The sequence below is a fragment of the Curcuma longa genome, unplaced genomic scaffold (genome assembly GCF_044706935.1).
Source record: "Curcuma longa cultivar G26 ecotype Majalengka, Jawa Barat unplaced genomic scaffold, ITB_CL_G26_1.1 contig_13987, whole genome shotgun sequence".
Lineage (NCBI taxonomy): Eukaryota > Viridiplantae > Streptophyta > Magnoliopsida > Zingiberales > Zingiberaceae > Curcuma > Curcuma longa.
In genome coordinates this window covers 10,335-33,150 of record NW_027429613.1, presented here as the reverse complement: position 1 = coordinate 33,150, position 22,816 = coordinate 10,335, and the positions used below count along the sequence as shown (strand labels likewise).

The 22,816-nt window shown below is 37.2% G+C and overlaps 1 protein-coding gene across 1 annotated transcript; it reads left to right on the top strand.

The window, feature by feature from the left end:
• The first annotated feature begins 3,079 nt into the window (after positions 1-3,079).
• Positions 3,080-16,378, top strand: LOC141816022 (uncharacterized). Its single transcript, XM_074703856.1, has 2 exons — positions 3,080-3,562; positions 16,011-16,378. Exons 1-2 carry the CDS (start codon positions 3,083-3,085, stop codon positions 16,251-16,253), a joined length of 723 nt encoding a protein of 240 aa, XP_074559957.1. The 5' UTR covers positions 3,080-3,082; the 3' UTR covers positions 16,254-16,378.
• The last annotated feature ends 6,438 nt before the right edge of the window (positions 16,379-22,816 follow it).

Here is a 22,816-nt window from a genome sequence, read left to right as displayed (position 1 = left end):
CTGGGCAGTCGACTGGTGTTATGGTGAGTCGACTATTGCCAGTCGACTGGTCTTGGACAGTCGATTGCTATTTGAACGTTGCAGAAAATTGGCAAGCATTTAATGCGCTTTAATGCAAGATTTTGTTGCCGATTGAAGGCATCAGTCGACTGGCCCTGCCAGCAGTCGACTGATGTTGCAGAGATTATAAAAGAAGTCTGCACGAGAACAACTCATCTTCTTCGCTATTCTTTTATTGCTTTGTGCTTCTTTTGAGAACTTGTTTGTTCTCCATTCTCTGCTTTCTTCCTCTCCTCTCAAAACTATTTCATATCATTCTTGAGGAGATCGAAAGAGTTGTAAAGGTTTCTCCGCCTTCGAGGGTTTTCGAGAAGGAGAAGATTCATAGTGCATCGGGTGTGTGCGTGCGTGTGGATCCTTGGATTAGTCACCTCTGCGGAGGTGGATACCAAGTAAACAAACCGGGTTAGCGTTGATCTCTTGTTTTCTCTTTTATATTTTTTGCTTCCGCTAATCTCTGTGCAGAGAAAGATCAAGAAAAATCGAAAAACGCTATTCACCCCCCCTCTAGCGAACCAACCGATCCTAACAGTACATACTAAGCACATGTGTTTGTTATTACATCGGGATTAAGAGCATGTACATATATAGTAACAGAGGTTTAGTTCGATTATATAGTCAGTATAAATCGAACAATCCTCAGATGATCCTGCTCAATACACACTTAGTGTACTAGTGTAATTCTATAGTCAAGACAGATTAAGACCAAATTACACTACAACCACTCTAATGGTTTGTCCAATCCATTTTGGTTGTGAACACTGTTTATAATCTATAAGTAACTGATAACATGGTCTTTTGTGTGTGACTCCGCACACCATGTTAATCTACAATATAGATTAAATGGACACTTGCATAAAAACTAAATGCAAATTTTTGACTAAATGTGATTCTTATTTCAGAATATTTATTTACACAGCTAGAATTCTGGTATAAATCCCAACATTCATGAGTTGAAAACAATGTAGAGAAAAAAAATAAATAATTTCTGATATTTGTATTTTGGAATGCCCACACACTACTGTCGATAGGAGGATCGTACTAGAAGGCTGTGGTTTTTGCGCACCTAGAATTTACGAAAAAAGAGGAAAACTACCAAGAGATTAGTTTTCTAGAAAAAATTTTCTTTTTGTAAATTTAAATTCTTCATTAATTTATATTTATATGTATTAATTAATAATTTGTGAAATTATATAATCACTTCCGTTATATTTTGATCCGATCGAGAATTGATAATTTGTATCGTCGGAATCGTTCCGGAGGCTCACTGATTTCCTACATAAGGAAGAGTGACTTTAAGTGGAAGACTACTAATTTGCATAAGTAGAACTTAGCTTTAGCTCAACAATCCACTTTGAGAAGTTGAACTCATTGTCCACATCTTATAACACATGAATGCAAATTGAAGTAGAAAAAATTTAACATAATAACCGACAAATCTAATTTGTGGTCGTATCACAAGTGTAGTATCTATTTTTCATCAACCAACTTTCTTGATCTTCTGATATAGAACAAGCCTCGGCCCTCATACATTATCTTATGTCTTTACGAAGACTTATCTTTTTGGTAAACAATCCCCCGGTTTGGTCATAGCGACCACTGTTATGAGGAGGAACCCCCTTCTCTCATAGTGATGGGGCTATCAAATTTCTTAGAGAGTTGCCTCGCATTGTACCCAACATACATGCATTCATAGGCTTGTATAGGTAACCAACCTATCATAGAAGTTGCAGAAGTGAGTTTGCTATTAGTTTCTATCTAACTACAACTAGGTGCTGCATATTTACGTATCACATTTCTTTGTCTAATGTCCAATATTTACATAGCTATTAGACAAAAAACATAATTACTAAATTTCTTTTGGGTTAATAGACTGAGATGGCCCAAGTTTTGCATATGATTAATGCTCTTTTACTTCCAAATAATGGATTGAGGAAGGAAAAGAATTCAAGATGGAAAAAAATTTTAGGCAAAAGAAATAGAAAAGATAAGAAAGAGGAGAAACGAACCTGTAAGGAAAGGAAAAGAAAAAAAGAAAAGAAAAAAAAAGAAAAAAAATAAAAAAATAAAAAATTATGATTGTAATAGAAAAGAGACAGTCGTGTAGAACTGTTGAGCTACTTACAATAATATCGAGTCGTTCACAACTGTGTAGGATGCCACAAGGCCGCATAAGGGCGTATGAGACAACAACGAAGGGGTACACGAGGTAGCCATGTAGGGCCTTTCAATGCAAGTATAAGAAAAACAAAGGAAATAATCGATAAAAAATAATCCTATGATAGATTTTTAAATTTTTCTATCGATTATTTTATAATAGATAAAAATGAAAAAGAATAACTAATCTTTTTTTTTTTTTACAAAATAACACATAATAATTTTTTAAATTTTGTTGGTCCATTCAAATAAACAAAGTTAAATGCAGATGCCTTTCATATTACTATATATATATTAAAATTTTAAAATTTAATGTTTTTTAAAAAATATCAAATCAATTTATCATATCGATAGAAGTGCATGAGTTATCAGTATAAATAGATAGTAAATAATAAATATATGTATAAGTAATTTAAAAATAAATTTTTTATCACGTGTCTATGAATTATTGATAAACGGATAAACAAGTAGTCCTTGAAACATAACTGAATTGATTACGATGGAACAGAGTTACAAAAGAAGGTAAGGATTCGAATCTCGTCGAAGTCGAGCAATATCCTCTTCCATCATAATCAATTATAATTTCTCGATTTATCTCCTTATGGACCGATCATGTAGGGTTGTTAAAGTAATAAGGTGACAAATTTTATTTTTATTGTAGAAAATAGATAAACAGGTAATATGTAATATATATATATATATATATATATATATATATATATATATATATATATATATATATAAAATAAAATAATTATTTGTTTGTTTTTTTGTTATAACGGATATCCTAATGTATCACGTTGAGGCGTCATAAAAACGGTGACATTTTAAAAATTAACCCAGTTTTTCGATCCAGATTCGAAACATGGCCTTATCCCTTCTCCGCCTCCATCTTCCCTGCTCTCCCCGCAGTCTCCTGCTCGCCTCTTCCTCCTCTTCCTCCTCTTCCTCCCTTCTCTTCTCACCCCTCTCTTCTCCGCTCTCGTCGTCTCCTTGCCACTTCTTCCGCTCCCATCGCCTCTTTTCTTCCCTCTCCCCCGCTTCGTTGCCTCTTCATCCCCAGAGCGACCGACCATCTGCTTTTGCGGGTCCAGACGAAGAAGATTCCGTTGAAGAATCATCCAAGTCCGGAGACGAAGCGGGAGAGGAAACTCGGGCAGTCGCAGACCCTCCGCGTGCGCGGTTGCCGTCGCCGAAGCTGAGCATCAAGGAGAAGAAGGAACTGGCTTCTTATGCCAATAGCCTCGGCAAGAAGCTCAAATCCCAGCAGGTCGGCAAGTCAGGTGTGACTCCTTCGGTTGCTGCTGCCTTCGTTGAGACTCTAGAGGCCAATGAGCTCCTCAAGGTTAAATTTCTATCTTGATGTTTTTCTCGTATTTTGTAGCTATCGGTCAGAATAGCGTTTGGAAGTAGAGACCTTGGTCTACTTTCAAGCTATCTTAGGTAATTGATAGGATCCTAAGTTAGGATCCTCTTCCATGGTTAATTCAATTTAGAGTAGAATTAGTTATTTTGTTGTAGACAAGACACTCTTGTGGATGCCAATAAATAATCACGCAAGGGATTTCTTTTGTATACACAATTATGAAATCATGCCATTTTGGAGATTGATCCCCTCAAAGCTTTCATCCCATTTCCCCTTCCATTTTTTGGCACTTTACGTTAGATAGGACATGGGCTTCTATTAGCAAGAATAGTTTGATGAGAACTAAGGAAAGACTAGGAAAAATTTCTCTTATATGTGATTAGATGTGGATGTAGTCAAGAAGTGTAGGTTTATTTTATACATCAGCTGTGAATGCATCCAAGATGTGTAAACGTTTATTTTAGATTAGAAAGACAATAATTACAATGACAGCAAGCTGCGAGTCCCAATAATTGGGGGTTGTCTATACAAATATTATCCTGTGACTTCAAAACCACTACTGATACCTAGGTTCCTTAAATCATTTTTAGTCATGTCAGGTGGAGTTTTGCTTGTGTCATTTTTCAATACACTCTGCAACTCTAATTGATCCAACTTTTCCTCAAAGTTTATTAGTCATGTTGATCATTTCCATACTGTTTGAAATCTTAACATGTACTCTTTCATTTAAAATCTATTAGAGCTACACCAAATCATTCAATTTGTAATACTTTTTTTTATTATTTTCTAATAATCATATGCTTTTATCTTAGCATCTTTTTTTTAAGTTGTATCTTGAATTGTAGAATTCTTTAATGGTAGTGTTAGACACTTAAACTTGATTTCTTTTATGAACATGTTCGTTGTAGAATTGTGTAATGGCACCGTGCAACAACTACAGAGGGAGGGGTGAATAAGTGTGACCTAAAAGTAACACTTTCTGGCAAGACAAAGTCCATTCAATTATTAGCATGTGTAAGGTTCTCATGTGTGAGTTGGTTAATCATTTCAACACTCCACTTCCGCTCTACGGTCTATGACTTGTTATGTGAGTCGATCTTGATCAATCCACTACAATCGCTCCTTTACAAAAGATAATGGAGTAAACCTCTTGAACTTAGTCTTCTAGGATTATCATAATTAATACTCTTTATTAGTGCAATCATGCCTAAAGTAGTCGTGCTTGACCAAAGATATGTTGGGCAAATTAGGTTTGCCCTTGTGTGTTGATGCTCTTCTTTAGTAACCATGCTCTAAGTGGTAGTGAAGGATGACACATGGAACGAGTTGAGGGCTTGATGCATTGGAGGGACTGAGATAGGAGATGATCGCAAAGTAAAGTTGGAACAAGTAAACTCTTATGTGAGTTGAATGGTGTATATTTTTGGATTCAGGAATAACTTCAATGATGACTCGACCTTAATTTACTTGTAGTCGATGATCTAGTCGATTGGAGGTTGATCTTAGTTGATTAGTGTGGTGAGTCGGCTCGTTAATTGACTTAGGATAGTTCACTAATGAACATAACATTTTATTTTGAATTGAGTCGGTTGAGCAGTCAATTGAGTTGAGTAGAGTGAGCAGTCGACTAGATCCCGTAGAAGTCTAAAATAAAACCGTTGATTGGAGAGAGGAAAACTGGAATTGTTAGAAGACTTTTGTAATAAAGTACCTCAGTCAATTGGAATTAGAGTGAGTCAATCAAATTAGTTTTCGTTAGGTAGAGCAGTTGACTAGAATCAAGGTGATCAACTAAAATCTGTGGCCAGGTAGAAGGCTGATGCGATTGCAAAAAGAATCAATTAGAAATGGTTAAGTTGATTGAAGTGTTGCAGAATAGAAAGTGAATCTTATTTGAAGACAACTTGAAGGGTATAAATAGAGAACCAAGGGGAGCTTATTAAAGTTGGCGAATCAATGGTGAATTGAGCTTAATTTTCTACATTATGTGCTCACAATGTTGTATTTCCAACATTAGTATTGTAGTTTCCTTATAAGCTTGTATTTCATTCCTCTTGAAAGAAGAATTTTTATAATAGGTTTCTTTGCCTCTTGAAAGGAGAAAGCTAGTGAGATTCAGAAGTGACACCTCGAGAGTCATATCTTATGGCCTTGCAAAGCATTCACAAGAGTTAAGAGTTGAATTTTTAGGTTAAACTATATCTACCTCCTCTAGCTATTCAACACTACATATTAATCAAGGGCTCACTACTAACCAAGCAATTATTATATTTGAGAGGTGCTCTAAGGCAATCGTCTTACAGTTATATTATTTATTGATAAATAGTAATTCACTATTTCAGTAGAAATTTTCTGTGTTTGATTCGATCTTAAACTTATTTACTAAATGTCCGCAATATGATTTATAACATACTAGTGAGCACGGACGTCATCGATTCTGTCGAGACTAATACCTTTTAAACTCCTTGATTTACCAAGCAGCCAATCTCACTGCTGGAAACATTGGATGTTGAGAATTAAACGTGGATGCTAATTAAATGTAACTAGTTCATTGGAGTGATCTGCCTTGAGACATCATATGATTCTATAATATGTCAGTGAAGATTTTAGTGCAGCTTAAATGCGAGTTTTCTTTGATTTGCGATATTCAAGTCATTTTGATCATGAAGACTTATACTTTGACATCTTAAGCAAACATCTTCGATGAGGTGTGGGATGATATTGTCGTATCACTTATCTTATATGCATGAACACTTTCCATGTGAGACACAAGTAGCGGTATTTTATGTGGTGATCATAGTTAGGATTGAAGTTGTAAGTCGTGACAACCATCACGTTCACTGTGAGAGAGTGCAAGAGTTTCTCAGTTGACCATTTGCATCTTCAATATGTGTTCTATGCTTCTATGATAATGCATGACTATGCTGATGATGTGATGCTCCATTATTGCTTGATCTTTTATCTTGTATGTAAATTTTAATTATCTGTATTTCTCTTCATATATGTATTTATTTTTAATTATTTGTATTTCTGTACCTTTGTGATGATATATGATGGTGTTGTGATGCACCATTATTACTTGATCTTTAATCCTTCATACTAATTCTTAATTTTCTATATTTCTCTTCATATGATTTTCTATTAGACCTTAGCTCAAGAAAACCCTATTCAGCAGTCGTGTTAATGTCAATTAGTTTAATATTTTTTTTCTAAATACTAGTAAACAGTCTAATGAATGATTTGGAAAAAGAGCAATAGTATAATTATAATGATGTAGTATCCTAATGCACAAACAAGTGAGTGCATTGTGGTGTGATAATTGGCCTAGCCATTCTTCATCATTTCTCATATTTTGTATGTCGAGGTAGTATTTTTGATCAAATTTCTAGGGTGTAGCCACTGGGAAATTTTGTCAGCTTAACCCATTGCCACATTTAATATTCTTTTACTATTCTTATTTGAGATGTTTTTATTATTGGCTTTTTTCCTTGTTTATTTCTAATTATCATTTATTTTGCTGTTGTTTTAGTATATTACTTGCAAGACTTAAGAACAAGAAATATGGTGAACCTGCAACGGAAACTAGGTGTGGTTCCAAGATATCTAAAACTATTTTATGCAAACATTTCGTGTCTATTGATATAAGCTAATTCTCACTTCTTTTCTTATTGCTGAAATTACGTTTCATATATTTACTTTTAGTTATGCTTAGGTTAAACATCAAAATGTCATTTGCAAATATGATACACAGTGGGTCTTTCTTACATCATGCAAAAGGATGGCTAGAATCATGGTTTTCAAATTTACCAATCCCTGTATAAACTGGAATCAACATACATGGATTCAAGAAGTCAGGTCAGGTCCCATAAAAACATTAAGAAAAGGTTATTGTTAAATGAAATTACATGGAATGAGGAAGTCAACCAAAGTTAGGTAAGAATCAATAAGACATTTTTCAGTTTTTCTATATTAACACCCCGTTTAGTTTATTAATATTCCATATATATACATCAGTTTTTCTTCCAAAACTCTTCATGTTACTTACTAATATTCCGTATGTATACACCAGTTTTCCTTCCGAAACTCTTTATGTTACATTTATCATGGTCGATTTACAAGTTCTGAAGTGCCTCTCATACTCGGACTGTTCATACACCTTTGTACTAATATCTATTATTGACTTAAATAGTGACACTCCTAGTGAACACTCGATATCCTTATGATCATACTCAGACTGTTCATACACGTTTGTACTAATATCTGTTATTGACTTAAAATAGTGGCACTCTAGTGAACACTTGGTATCCCTATAGATCATATATAAAGAAATTTTAAACACGACTATATCAAACACTGGAACAACAACTGTGATTGATACTTGTACCCAAATCCGAGTAAAAAGTGAAACACAATGGGACCATTGTAAAGTTAATATTAGTGTTACAAAGGTATTAATTGGGAAGTCCAATGACAAAAAGGAGATTCATTAGGTTGTTATTTAGTCAAGGCTCTTATTGGATCAAGGGAAGGCTGTTATTGGATCAAGAAATAAGTTTGATTGTACCGTTTGGCTAACCTCGATCTATATAACATGACAAATTGATAACAATTCTCCAATGCTCCACTTATTATATTTCCTATATCACATCAAATACACATCATATGCATGGAATATAATTCACTTTCAAGATTCCTTGACGGTGAAATGTATTCATTGGAAACTCAAAATCTTGTGCTAATGAACACGGAGATCAGAGTCTTCTTCACTTCAAGTCATAATATTGAGAAGAAAGTTGTACCTTTCCTTACAATTCATGTTATTTGAAAGTATGGTTGGCACCTTTGCCAGGTTAGTATATCATGTCCACGTCCCAGGGCATTCATTGAATTGAGAGGAAATTGTTGGATTTACAGAGTCCAGCAGCTTTCTTTGGTTTGGGTGTATCCCTTAATTATAACACAGGATTTCCAGAACAAGTAATTACATTGGTTCTTGCTTTCATTGGTTGTTGTGGGGTTTTTTCTCAAGCCTTTGTAGTTCTGATGTGGATGTTTTGGTGGGAATTTTATTGTTATACTTTTATTCCCTTATTTGTTGTCACTCACACCCATCAAAATTAATAATTTATTTACCAAACCCCCTAACTATCGCCTTAAGTAGTGTAGAGAAGTCCGGATCGTCTCTCTCACAGACTCAATGACCAGAAGTTATTTTAGACAACATTTGGTGCGGGGTTGTACTTATTACTAATCATTATTTATTGCTAACTATTTACGCAATCCCATTTATTGACAATTGAGTATACAATTAATGAAACAATGTTAAACTTACTAAATCACACATTATCATACATGCTAATCACAGTATTATACATACAATTATTAACACAATCATAGATAGGGTAACAACATCATACAATAATGGTCCATTAAAAGCATGCTATTTATTAACACAATTCATAATTCAATAGAATTTCTATTCATACATAATTACACACATACATTTTGAATCACACATCATACATCATACATCATACAACAATATACATACAATACATATTTACATTTTCATACAATCAACATAAATAATACAAAGTAAAGAGTTGTTCAATAACACTATCTCACAACATGACTTATACATACAAGTGAATACAACAAGGGAATCACAACCATACATATTATTTACAATCTACACTTCTAAATTAAACTAAAACATTAATCCTACAATCCTTACATTCAATTATTCACAAGCATTACACTAGTTACACAACACTTATTCATACTATACAACCGATACATTCATTTTACAAGTTATCCCACCACATATTCACAAATGTTTACAATACATTCCACAACAACAATAATTTAAGTCAACCTAGACAAATCAATCCCATTCTATTCATGACATCAGTTCAAGCTATGACACAAGTTCAATCATTGACCTAGGTAAAGCATCACACAATCAATTGATCAGAAGCATGAATCATATTCCAATAATTCAATACACAAAGCTATTCTTAACCTCTTTTATTCCCCAAAACAGAACATAATGCCAACAATGCCGAATTCAACCCAAACAAAATATAGAAGAGGTTCTATCTACTGCCTACAATCATAAACCCTAATTCTATATGCTAAACATCAATAACAACATTCAAACAACGATCAAAAGGGGGGGGGGGGGTTTGATTAACAGAAACAAAAGTAGCTTAAAACAAAAACTAGCTAACAATAGAGAAGTAGAATCGGTGGAAATCAAGCTAGGTTTAGGATTAGGTTCCTTCCCTTTTGGTTTGGAACAGAGGATAGGGGAGAAGACTGTGGAGGTGGATGAATGGTTCCAATCGGCACCAAACAGTAGCAACAACACCACTTAAGTCGATTCACGCCAACATGGATGGAAGAGCGCCACCGGAGATGGCCAATTTCGACGAGCTCAAGTCGGGGAAGAAACAAGCTTTGGTTCTTCTCAGCATCGCCCTTGCTGCAAATCACAGACAAGTTAGAAAACCGAACAAAACCTTACCTCGCGTTCTCGGTGGAGGAGACGGTTGAAGCACAGCCCGATGTCCCGTGATGAGTGTCGGTGGATGCGGAAGGGTAGAGAACTCACCGGAGCCATCACTCATGGTTTGCTCTCTATTTTGCGGAAGGGACGTCACCGCCAATCGCCGGAGCTGGTCACTCTCAATGATATTCCGCGGCGGATGGGGACTGAGAACCTCGCGTTCGCAATCATGTCGGCGAAGCTCCTGCGGTGGCGTCGGCGCTTATCAACCTTCGTGGACGCCGGCCGCAGCTCTGTGGCTAATCGGAGAGGAAGATGAAGGCGGTGGAGGCTCGGGATCGCGGTGGGGGAAGAAGCGATGGGTGAAGGAGAGAAACAGTGGCCGCGATCCGGGAAAGGAGAAACAGTGGCGAGCCCCCGTTTGCTTCGAACCGACGCTTGCCCTTTAACCCTGGCGCTTGAAACCGGCTGACCAAATGTGATTTGGCTTGACCCAATGAGATGTGACTGAACCAATTAAGATTTGGCTGAATCAATTAGGATTTGGGGCTGAACTTGTGCATTGAGCTGGGCTGAGCTGACTAAACCAATTTAAGATTTGGTTGATCGAGCCAAATTAACTTGAGCTGGACCGCATTGGATGCAAACTGAACCCACGTTAAATTAGAATTAAACCTGGTTGAGCCAAATTGACTTGATTTGAACCCACACTCGAACCAGGATTAAATTGATTACCTGCAAAATAAATTACAATCAAATAAATATCCATAAATACCATAAATTAATGAAAAAAATAGAATAAACACAAAAAATTCATCCACGGTAAAGAATTAGCCCAACAAACCATATTTATGTCATGAAATATGATCAAATCGGTCCAAAATAATCCTAAGTTACCCGATCAAATAGTCAGTTATCAAATCTCCCATACTTATTCTTTCACGTCTCGTGAAAGTAAACTAATATACATTATTTTCCACCCTAGCTGTATCAATCAAATTAGAAAATTACAACAACTAGTTAAATAAGAGTGTCAAATCTTAGAAACCCAAGCAATCCAGAATTCAATTCATATATGGATCAACAAAATAGCAATTTCAATCCATCCTAAATAAATTGAGAATGATGACTAAAAAGACCTCACAGGATAAATAATGTGGTCGCTCATCCTCATAATCAAGTAAAAAGTGGAGCTCTCTCAAGCTACTTATAGATTATGCACTACCATAGACTTGCTCTTCTTTTAATCTCCACCACTATCATATGCATAAAATTGCACAATTCATAAAGGTTTATATACAAAAGAATAATGAATAAGGGGACAAAATAATAATGAATAAGGGAAAGAAAACAATCTGTGTAAGGAAAAATAAAGGCAATAAAATAAAGAAATATAAGTGGAAGAGAATAATGGATAAGTGAAAGACATGGAAAAACGATATACTTCATAGATGAGTCAATGAAAATCATGCCCAATGAATATAAAACCAAGCTAGTTTGGGGTGAGTCAATAATGAGAAAACAACTCCTATCCCTCTCTCACACTAAAGTATAGTCTATCATAAAACTCAAGAGGAGGAATAAAAACTGCAAAAACTCACTACCAACTATCCCAAATAATATCACCAACTCAAACTTTATTTTTATTATTTTTATTCATTTTTCAAAAAAAGAACCAAACTCTCTTTTTTTTTTCTCATTTTGTTTTTTTTTCTTTTATGTTTTTTTTTCTTTTTTTTTCTTTTTTTTTTTCTTTTTGTTTTCTTTTTCTTTCTTTTTGTTTTTTTTACCTATCTAAAAATGTAATGAAACAAAAATAAAAATACAACAAGAAAATAAAAAGCAACAAAACAAAACAAATAGTCTGTCGATGGTGAACTATCTACTCACACCCCCACACTTAAATTTTTGTCCGTCCTGGGCAAAACTCTCATCTCAGCATTCAGAGTTCCCACATCCAAGGCAAAGAAATGAAAGAGATGGTAAGGAAAAAATGATGAATGATAGATGGATTATTCGATAACCTATACTAAATAGAAAGAATGAATGAATAAATGAATAAAAGAATAAAAGAACCTTCATGAAATTATGCAACCTTATGATAATGTGGCCTTGACAGAATCAGAGCAAGTTCTAGAGTGACATTTACCACAAGTGCCACACAACAAATAAAAATCAGGCTCAGTCCTCACTAGGTAAAAACAAGTCATCATCTCAACTATTCAAGGTAAAATCCATCACTAAGTTGTATCCTTACACAATCCAAGAACTCTTTCATGTTTATGAACCTCTAAAACTCGACAAACCTAGATAACTAAGTTATCACAATTCCTAAGATGATCAAGTCATGCAAGGGGGAAAATTTATTGTGAAAGAATGATAAATAAATATACACATTCTAAACTAAATATTTATTTATACACACCCTAACCTAAATTATGGAATATATACACATCCTAGGCTAAATGATTTATTAAGAAAGAATAACAAATATTATATACATCCTAAACTAAGAAAAACTGATAAACAAGTATACAAATCCTAACTAACCAAACAAGGTAATATGTACAAACAATGAAATATATACAAAATAAATAGTATACACATCCTACCAAACAAAAAAATATAACTATACACATCCTATAAAATAGAAAAATAAAACTAAAACTATACACATCCTAACAAAGAAAGAATTATAAACAAGTATATACATCCTACTTAACAGAAAAGAAATAAAAGAAAATAAAACTGTATATACAACAACAAGATGAGGTAGATTACTCCCCTTTCACCGGGAAGATGGATCGTCGCAAGAGGAGTCCCTTGATTCCTGATCGCCCTGGGTTCTCAACTCTGCAACTGTATCCAGTCAACATCGATGAAAGTGATCCTAGGGATATTGCTTCCAGTGTAATTCCCTACACTTTCGTGTACCTCTCCAATATAGAAAAGCACAGAAAAGCTTTAGTGCCACTGAAATCAACAACATCCTCAAAGTCATTAGAACAAAAAAATTAAACAATTAAGAATAAATGAATGAATAAATAAATAGATAAATAAATAACATCAATCAATGCGCAAACAAATGAATAAACAAACAAATGAAATAAATAAACAAATAAGAACACCAATATACAGTCTAACATATACAACAGTCAAATGAATCCCCGACAACGGCGCCAAAATTTTGATGTGGATGTTTTGGTGGGAATTTTATTGTTATACTTTTATTCCCTTATTTGTTGTCACTCACATCCATCAAAATTAATAATTTATTTATCAAATCCCTAACTATCGCCTTAAGTAGTATAGAGAGGTCCGGGTCGTCTCTCTCACGGACTCAATGATCGGAAGTTATTTTAGACAACATTTGGTGCGAGGTTCTACTTATTACTAATCATTATTTATTGCTAACTATTTACGCAATCCCATTTATTGACAATTGACTATACAATTAATGAAACAATGTTAAACTTACTAAATCACACATTGTCATATATGCTAATCATAGTATTATACATACAATTATTAACACAATCATAGATAGGGTAACAACATCATACAATAATGGTCCATTAAAAGCATGCTATTTATTAACACAATTCATAATTCAATAGAATTTCTATTCATACATAATTACACACATACATTTCGAATCACATATCATACATCATACAACAATATACATACAATACATATTTACATTTTCATACAATCAACATAAATAATACAAAGTAAAGAGTTATTCAATAACACTATCTCACAAAATGACTTATACATACAAGTGAATACAACAAGGGAATCACAACCGTACATATTATTTACAATCTACACTTCTAAATTAAACTAAAACATTAATCCTACAATCCTTACATTCAATTATTCACAAGCATTACACTAGTTACACAACACTTATTCATACTATACAACCGATACATTCAATTTACAAGTTATCCCACCACATATTCACAAATGTTTACAATACATTCCACAACAACAATAATTTAAGTCAACCTAGACAAATCAATCCCATTCCATTCATGACATCAGTTCAAGCTATGACACAAGTTCAATCATTGACCTAGGTAAAGCATCACACAATCAATTGATCAGAAGCATGAATCACATTCTAATAATTCAATACACAAAGCTATTCTTAACCTCTTTTATTCCCCAAAACAGAACATAATGCCAACAATGCCGAATTCAACCCAAACAAAATATAGAAGAGGTTCTATCTACTGCCTACAATCATAAACCCTAATTCCATATGCTAAACATCAATAACAACATTCAAACAACGATCAAAATGGGGGGGGGGGGGGGGGGGGGGGGGGGGGGGGGGGGTTGATTAACAGAAACAAAAGTAGCTTAAAACAAAAACTAGCTAACAACAGAGGAGAAGTAGAATCGGTGGAAATCAAACTAGGTTTAGGATTAGGTTCCTTCCCTTTTGGTTCGGAACAGAGGACAGGGGAGAAGACTGTGGAGGTGGATGAATGGTTCCAATCGGCACCAAACAGCAGCAAGAACACCACTTAAGTCGATTCACGCCAACATGGATGGAAGAGCGCCGCCGAAGATGGCCAATTCCGACGAGCTCAAGTTGGGGAAGAAACAAGCTTCGGTTCTTCTCAGCATCACCCTTGTTGCAAATCACAGACAAGTTAGAAAACCGAACAAAACCTTACCTCGCGTTCTCGGTGGAGGAGATAGTCGAAGCACAACCCGGCGTCCCGTGCTGAGCGTCGGTGGATGCGGAAGGGTAGAGAACTTGTCGGAGCCATCACTCACAGTTTGCTCTCTATTTTGCGGAAGGGACGTCGCCGCCAATCGCCGGAGCTGGTCACTCTCAACGATATTCCGGGGCGGACGGGGACTGAGAACCTCGCGTTCGCAATCACGTTGGCGAAGCTCCTGCGGTGGCATCGGCGCTTATCGACCTTTGTGGACGCCGACCGTAGCTTTGTGGCTAATCGAAGAGGAAGATGGAGGCGGCGGAGGCTCGGGATCACGGTGGAGGAAGAAGCGATGGGTGAAGGAGAGAAACAGTGGCCGCGATCTGGGAAAGGAGAAACAGTGGCGAGCCCCCGTTTGCTTCGAACCGGCGCTTGCCATTTAACCCTAGCACTTGAAACCGGCTAACCAAATGTGATTTGGCTTGACCCAATCAGATGTGATTGAACCAATTAAGATTTGGCTGAATCAATTAGGATTTGGGGCTGAACTTGTGCTTTGGGCTGGGCTGAGTAAACCAATTTAAGATTTGGCTGATCGAGCCAAATTAACTTGAGCTGAACCGCATTGGATGCAAACTAAACCCACGTTAAATCAGAATTGAACCTGGTTGAGCCAAATTGACTTGATTTGAACCCACAGTTGAACCAGGATTAAATTGATTACTTGCAAATAAATTGCAATCAAATAAATATCCATAAATACCATAAATTAATGAAAAAAATAGAATAAACACCAAAAATTTATCCATGGTAAAGAATTAGCCCAACAAACCCTATTTATGTCATGAAATATGATCAAACCGGTCTAAAATAATCCTAAGTTACTCGATCAAATAGTCAGTTATCAAGTTCCTCTGTCTGTTTAAAACTGAATTTCTATGACTGCAGATAAATTCTATGACGATAAATATTACTGAGCTAATGAATCCATGTAAAACCTTTGAAAAAGAGTATTTCACCTAAAGCTACTTGTTCAAGACTACCAAGATGCTAGCAGTTAAGTCACTTGGATCGTGGAGTCATTGCAAACCATTAGTTGCTTATGTGTTCACATAGTCGAGTCAAATAGTTGAAACCAATAGGATATGCTGGTGATGATAATGATTATTTAGTATTTTTAAACAAGAGTTGAAAATCACTGTGTAAACTCGAAAGTGCTAATCATTTTCGATACATGCAGTTGAAAGTACATGGGAGCTGCCCTGGGGAGCTAAGTGACATAATAAAACAACTTGAGCATGCGACTGGATCGGTGTCGATTGGACAGATTGGCCGCTCAGTCATTCTTTACAGACCTAGCCTCAGGAAGTTGCAGAAGAAGGAAGCTCAAAATGCCAGTAATGCACGGACTGCAAAATCTTCCAAATCCTCAAACACCTCCAAAATGGAGACAAAAAGGAAAATGTTTGCCCGTGGAAGCTGATGATACCATCCCTTGTAAAATTCAGTTCCTGTAATAGAGCTTTATCTCTCGGTTCAACTTGCGATGATTTATCTTCTATGTCACAATAATTGAAATTCATCAATTATGTGATATGTTTTGGGTCACAGTGCTATTGCTACCATAAGTGGTAGAGTTTTTTATTAGTAAATTAGTTTGCACTAAAATTTTATTCTTTAGAATTGCCTTTGAGTTTGTTTTAACCTTTTATGGCCATTTTTACCTAATATAATTGTTCCAGTCAAATACTACGGATGGTCAAGCCATCAGTCATGAATAGTCTAACGTGTGCAACCTCTTAGATGAGCTAAGACGCGGGAGACAATGAGGACTTGAAATACACTTCAAGGAGAGGTTAGACTAATGCCGGGGAGTCCCGATAAGCCACTCTAACGCTTAAGTTAGGACTTTATAGAAAATGATGAAATATGGACAAAAAAGAAGATAATACTAGCAGAGTTTTCAGAGTCAATCTCGTATAAGGCTGTTGTTGGTGCAAGGAGCACTAGATGATCGAACTTAAATTTTGATAATGATAAATGCTCAAGTTATGTGTGAGTTTATTTGATGAGCTAAACTGAGTGTGCTGGTAATATAGAAAAGCCTTAGTTGTAGTTAGGCACAGGAAAGTCCTAGTTGTGGTTAGGCGCAGGAAAACTCTAGTTACGATTAGATAGTGGAAGCCCTAGCTGGAGGTTGGGCAGACTTAATCTGGAGGATTAGGTGGACAGACCTAGTTTGGAGGACTGAACAAGGAAGTCCTGATCAGGAGGACTACGCAAGAAGATTTGGCGGATCAAATACACCAAGTGGAAGACTAGACAGGTCTAGAGGACTGGATGTCTAGCGGTGGAAGTGCACCAGGTGGAAGACTAGGCAGGTCTGGAGGACTGGATGTCTAGCGATGAAAATCTTAGGGGTCATGGATCAAGGCTAAGCAGAAGTCCAACAAGTCTGGAGGACTTGGTTGGTGTGAGGTAAATTCTTCCGAATGGAGTGGGTGATGACGCGTTTTCGGTAAGGGAAACAGTAGACATCGATTTGACCTAGGGTTTCACTAGAAATTCAAAATCAAGATCAAATAGTTTGAAAAACTGTGATCTTTCCTGTTACTTTTTGTGTGTTGCACTAACTTGTGATGCAGGAAAGGAGTGGTTGAAACTTTGTGTTCCGGACACCCTTATTTGGATCCAAGCGACCAGACTTTTAGGCCCCCAGATTGGTTCTAGGCGATTGGACATCAGCGGAATGGGGCAAGCAAAGCGGTGAGGTGGCAAAATCCCAGTGGTCGGGATACTTCAGCATTCAAGTGCTCGGAAAGGTTCCAGGCGCCCCAATCTGGATAAGACAATGTGGAGTCAAGGTTGATACCGAATCTCCACATCAGTATAGAGGCGCCCGGAACTACTGAGTCAGTAGTGTCGATAGTGGATCAATGGACAACATGGAAGCGCCTGGATCACTCAATAAAAGAGCCTTGAGGGAGAGCCCTTAAAGCATCAATCTGCGATCTAACGACGACTGTCTGCACGATGAACATCTGGAAAATAGTCGTCACATCGAGGAGCTACGTCGAAGTCTACACATTTTGTCGGTATAACTGTGCTTTATATTTCTGTTCTTTATTTCTAAGTCAGTATCTGTGTTATTGATCTTAATATTTGTAAAGTGCTTAATTCTCTTTTGTAAGAGGGGAGTTACATAAAGGATTGTTCGTCGGAAATGGCCTCTTGATCGTGGGTTTTAGAGTAGCAGCCTATGTAATACCCGACTTTTCCTTCGATAAATTCTGGATAAATAGTTATGTATATGATAGATTGATGATAAAAATGATAAAAAGAAATGAATAATTATGTTTTAAGAATGTTGCTTTAATGGGTTAACGCATAAAGGCTTTGCTATAAAAAGAAAGAAAAAGAAAAAGAAATGTGGAGGTGCCAAGGATTGACCCTTGGACCTCCAATATGTAGCAAGCCAAGTTAACCATATGAGATAGTAATGTATTCTTGTTAAAGGAATGAGGGCAATGCTTGTTAAACCTGAAGGTTTATGGAATTTCATTAAACCAAACGGAGAGGCAGTAGTGGGGTTGGACGTGGGAGGATGGGGAGTTCGTAACTGCCGACCCTCTTCTCTTTATAAACCCTCCTCCTCGAGCCTTTTCTTTTTTCGCTTCCCTTCTTCTCTCTCTCTTCTCTCTCTCTCTTCTCTGGCCGAAGGCGCCGAAGGTTTTTGAGTCTCTCAACCTGTTGCAAGGAAGGTTAGAGAGAAGGAGAAGAGGCGTCGTTGGTATACAAATTAGGAAACTCCGAGAACACGGTAAGTTCCCCTCACCTGCAATATAATAGTTACGTATGTTGTATGATGTTTTCTATGAACTTAATGAATGTTTATGATTATTGTTAAAAGTTAGAATGCATGTTGTTATAAGTTCTGTTATGTTAATGTTTAAATTGTTTTAATGTTTTATTGTATGGTTTTGTTATTTTGTTAATTTGTTTACAGTTATCTGATGTTTTGTTAAAATTTCAACCATGTATCATGTTGTTTAAATTGAAAATCTTCATGTTATAGTTTAGTGTTTTAGGATGTTTATATGTTATGTTAAACATGATAAGTATGTTGTTAGTTAATTAGGATTTGTATATGTGTTATTGTTGTTTAGATTGTAATGTTTTGTATATGTTATGTGTATAATGTTGTTATGTTAAACTGATTATCAGTTAATTGTTAAACTTAGAAACCCGAGAAACCGAGAAGAACAGAAACCCTGGTAATCGACCTGTTGGTCGATTACCAGAGGGTGTAATCGATCGCCCGATCGATTACACGCTTTAAAGAGAAACGAAAAACCGCGACTCTTAATCGATCACCCGATCGATTAAGAGGCCGTAATCGATCGGCTGATCGATTACGAGGCTGTAATCGATCGGTTGATCGATTACCAAGCCTACTGTGAACACCGTAATGAGGGCAATCGATCTTCTGATCGATTAAGCCCCTGTAATCGATCGGTTGATCGATTACAGAGGCTACTGTGATGAAAATTTTGAACAGAATCGACCCGGGATCGATTTAAAGCCTATCAATCGATCTTCTGATCGATTATAGGGATATAGGTCCACTGGTTGGGTCGGTTTAGGGTTAATGCTTAGTGAAGCTAAATTTATGAAGAAAGTACAACCAAACCTAAAGTTAAGGTTTAAATGTTGTTAAGCACTATGTTATGTACAACACTTATGAAATGAATGGATGAATGAATGTGAATGTTCATATGAATGAAAGAAAGATGTTATGGAACATTCATGCTATGATGGAAAGGAATGTATAAAAAGTATTTTACTTTGAATGAATGGCTTGTACCGGAACCCGAAAGGGATTCCAGGGATGGGCTCCAAAAGTTGCCCCTAGGTCGAAGGACATCTGAGAAGACCTAGTAACCGTGTAGTCGGGATTAGCTACCTCGTACTACTTGGTATGTGCGCGCAAAAGAAATGAATGGGTACAAGCCAGGGATCCCCAAAGATGTTGATGATTATGTTTAAATTAAGATAATATTTTTCAAAAAGGAAATGATTTCTATGTTTATGTATATGATGTGAATGTCCAATGATTGAAGATGCATGTTTAGGAAATATTGATATGCTTTATGCTTTAATGTTATGATGTTATGTAACGATGGATTTTGTGAGTAGGAAAGGAACTTACTAAGCTTTATGCTTATAGATACTTTCCTTATATTGCAGATCCAGTTAACAGGTACTGAGCAAATGGGAGGCAGCAGGACAGGGCTGTGAAGATGTGTGTGGTGGTGACGTGATTAAGCCTTGGCCATGCAAACCAATGTTTATTTGCATGTTGAACAATGTTTTAATATCATGTGTTAATTATCCTGTTTAGAACTGTATAACCTAGTATTTGCCATGCAACCTAGGTTAGTTTTATTTGTTTATTATTTATTTTCACTGTTTTATTACTGCTATCATATATGAATCTGTTTTAATTAGTAGTATGTTCCGCTGCATGTTTAGTTAGTTTAGTTTTTTTATATATAGTAGTAGTTGAATGAAATGAATGAATGTAAGAACTGTAGCGTCCGTCAAGGGCCCACGTAAGGGCGGGCGTTACAGAATGGTATCAGAGCAGTCATCATCTCACTACACACACATCAAGCCTGAGTCCTGCCGCTTCCAAGTAAGATGTTTATACATACTTTACTTACTTGCTTACCTGTTTTATGATTGGATATGCTAAGGACTGATGATATGGGTATGTTTATGATAACTCACTTGACTTTGACTTGATATACTGTCTCACAGCATGGCTCATTTTAGTGAGCGACTTGAGGGACTGTTTGAGGAGTTAGAGACAGTGGAGTATAGCCCAGTCCTTGGAGTTCAAGGACTCATAGGAAGACTGGATCGGATATTCTGGAAGATTGAACAGGAAGGGTTTCCTGTAATGGATGACCACCGGATCGGGGTACTGCTGAGAACCTTGCCTAGACGTGCAAGGGAAGTAGCACATAGGATCTGGGGTGAGTTCCAATGTCGCTTGTCATATGCTGAGTTGTGCAGGCAAATATTGCGACATGAGTTTCCAGAGGATCTGGGAGAGTCAGGGCAGAGTCTGAAGACGACGAAGAGGACCCGGAGATGGATCCTGAGATGGAGGAAGACCCTGAGCCTGAGGAGGTCTTCGAGATGGAGGAAGACCCTGAGCCTGAGGAGGTCTTCGAGATGAGGAGGACCCTGAGCCTGAGGAGGTCTTCTTGGTCTTGAGATGAGATCTCAGATGATGATATAGAGATAGAGGATCCAGATGAGGATCCAGAGGAGACTGTTGAAGACCCTGACGAGATACCGGAGATCCCTGCTCCGATAGTTCCTGTTCCACTGCAGGACGATCTTGTCATGTCTTTACAGCTATGGTTGTTGTTTAGTTTCATTGTGATGTATACTTTAGTAGGAAGGGTAGCACCTCCTAACTAGAGTAAGTTGAAGTATGTAAGAAAAAAAAAATGTGAGTAATGAAGATGGAATTAATAAACTCACAAGTATCACATGAGTAAGATGAGGATGACTATCTAAGGGAAATTGGAGTAGGTCATACACTTGAAGAGTGAAGGTAGAACCTACACTTAAGAGAATAGGGGAAACTTAAGTTAGGAAGGATGATTCCCCCAAATAGTATGACCTTCCATACCATGTTATATGGGTAAATAACATGGAGATAGTTAAGCTTACTTATGTAAGGATGTTAGTTAGAATAACCCTATGCATGATGGAAGCATGTTCTTACCTTAGAAAAGTAATGCATATAGGAGGATATAGAAATCTATCTTATGATGCATGCATACTAAGGGATGAATTCTTACAACTAACTTGCTTGTGATCAGGAACTATGGCTAGAGGAGGTAACAGAACCACTGGAACCACCAACCAGCCTGACCTGACACAGCTGGTGACTGATCTCCAGCGTCAGTTCGCTGAGCAACAACAGATCATAGCAAACCAGCAGCAGACCATCAACACTCTGATGAGTCAGCAGCAAGGAACTACCATCCCTCCACCAGTGACACCAGTAGCACCTCCAGCTACACCCGTACCCTCAACTAGCACTGCCCCTGGAACACGACCAGAAGCCTATTTGATCCAGTGGCAAAGACTAAAGCCGGAAACCTTCTCGGGTGCTTGTGAACCCTGGGATGCTCAGGCTTGGTTTAAGACGGTTGAGAGTATTGTGGAGATGCTAGACTGGCCCGGAGCATGAGAAGGTCAAATGCGCATCCTTCTGCTTCACTGGGGATGCCAGGATGTGGTGGGATAGAGTAAAAGCTAAGAGGCCTATTAATGGAATGAAGTGGACAGACTTCGAATCGGAATTCTTCGAAGAGTTCTTCCACATGCGGGTGACTAACCGACATTATGACGAATTCACGGAGTTTCGTCAAGGCGAGCTGACAGTCAACGAGGCTGTTAAAAGATTTAACCGGCTAGCACGTCTATGTCCTGAGCTGGTCAGTACAGAGAAGGAAAGGGTTCGCCTTATGCTGAAAATGCTGCGGCCCGAGATAGCTATGAATGTAGCTGGCGGAGTACATAAACCGCAGACCTCCGAGGAACTGGTCAGTAGTGCTTTGGTAACTGAGCACTATTTAAACAGCATTAAGCAGCAGAAGAAGCCATCGGCTGAGGTTAAGACCGAGCACAAGAGTCATTTTAATAGAGGTCATGGCCGCAAAGATAAAAGAAAATGGAACAATGCTAAGGGCGGAGTGGCAAATAAGAAGCCCAAGTTCACCACATGTGTGCAAAGTGTGGGAAACCTCATTCTGGAGAATGCCTAGTGGGACCAACAAATGTTTTATCTGCGGAGTGGAAGGGCATAAGGCTCAGTTCTGCCCTAAGAAGTTCCAGGCATCATCTCAGCAGCCACCACAGCAACTGCAGTACCAGAAGGCACCGGCACAGTTGCATTATATGCAAGCTGCATTGGACGGTCCCAGATAAGCCAAGGAAGGTTAGAGGCCCCTCCAGCTACGA

Excerpts from the sequence above, each read along its gene's own strand:
- LOC141816022 (XM_074703856.1), top strand. The coding sequence starts at position 3,083 with ATGGCCTTATCCCTTCTCCGCCTCCATCTTCCCTGCTCTCCCCGCAGT. Across the intron at positions 3,563-16,010 it reads AGGCCAATGAGCTCCTCAAG|TTGAAAGTACATGGGAGCTG; the intron begins GTTAAATTTCTA and ends CGATACATGCAG.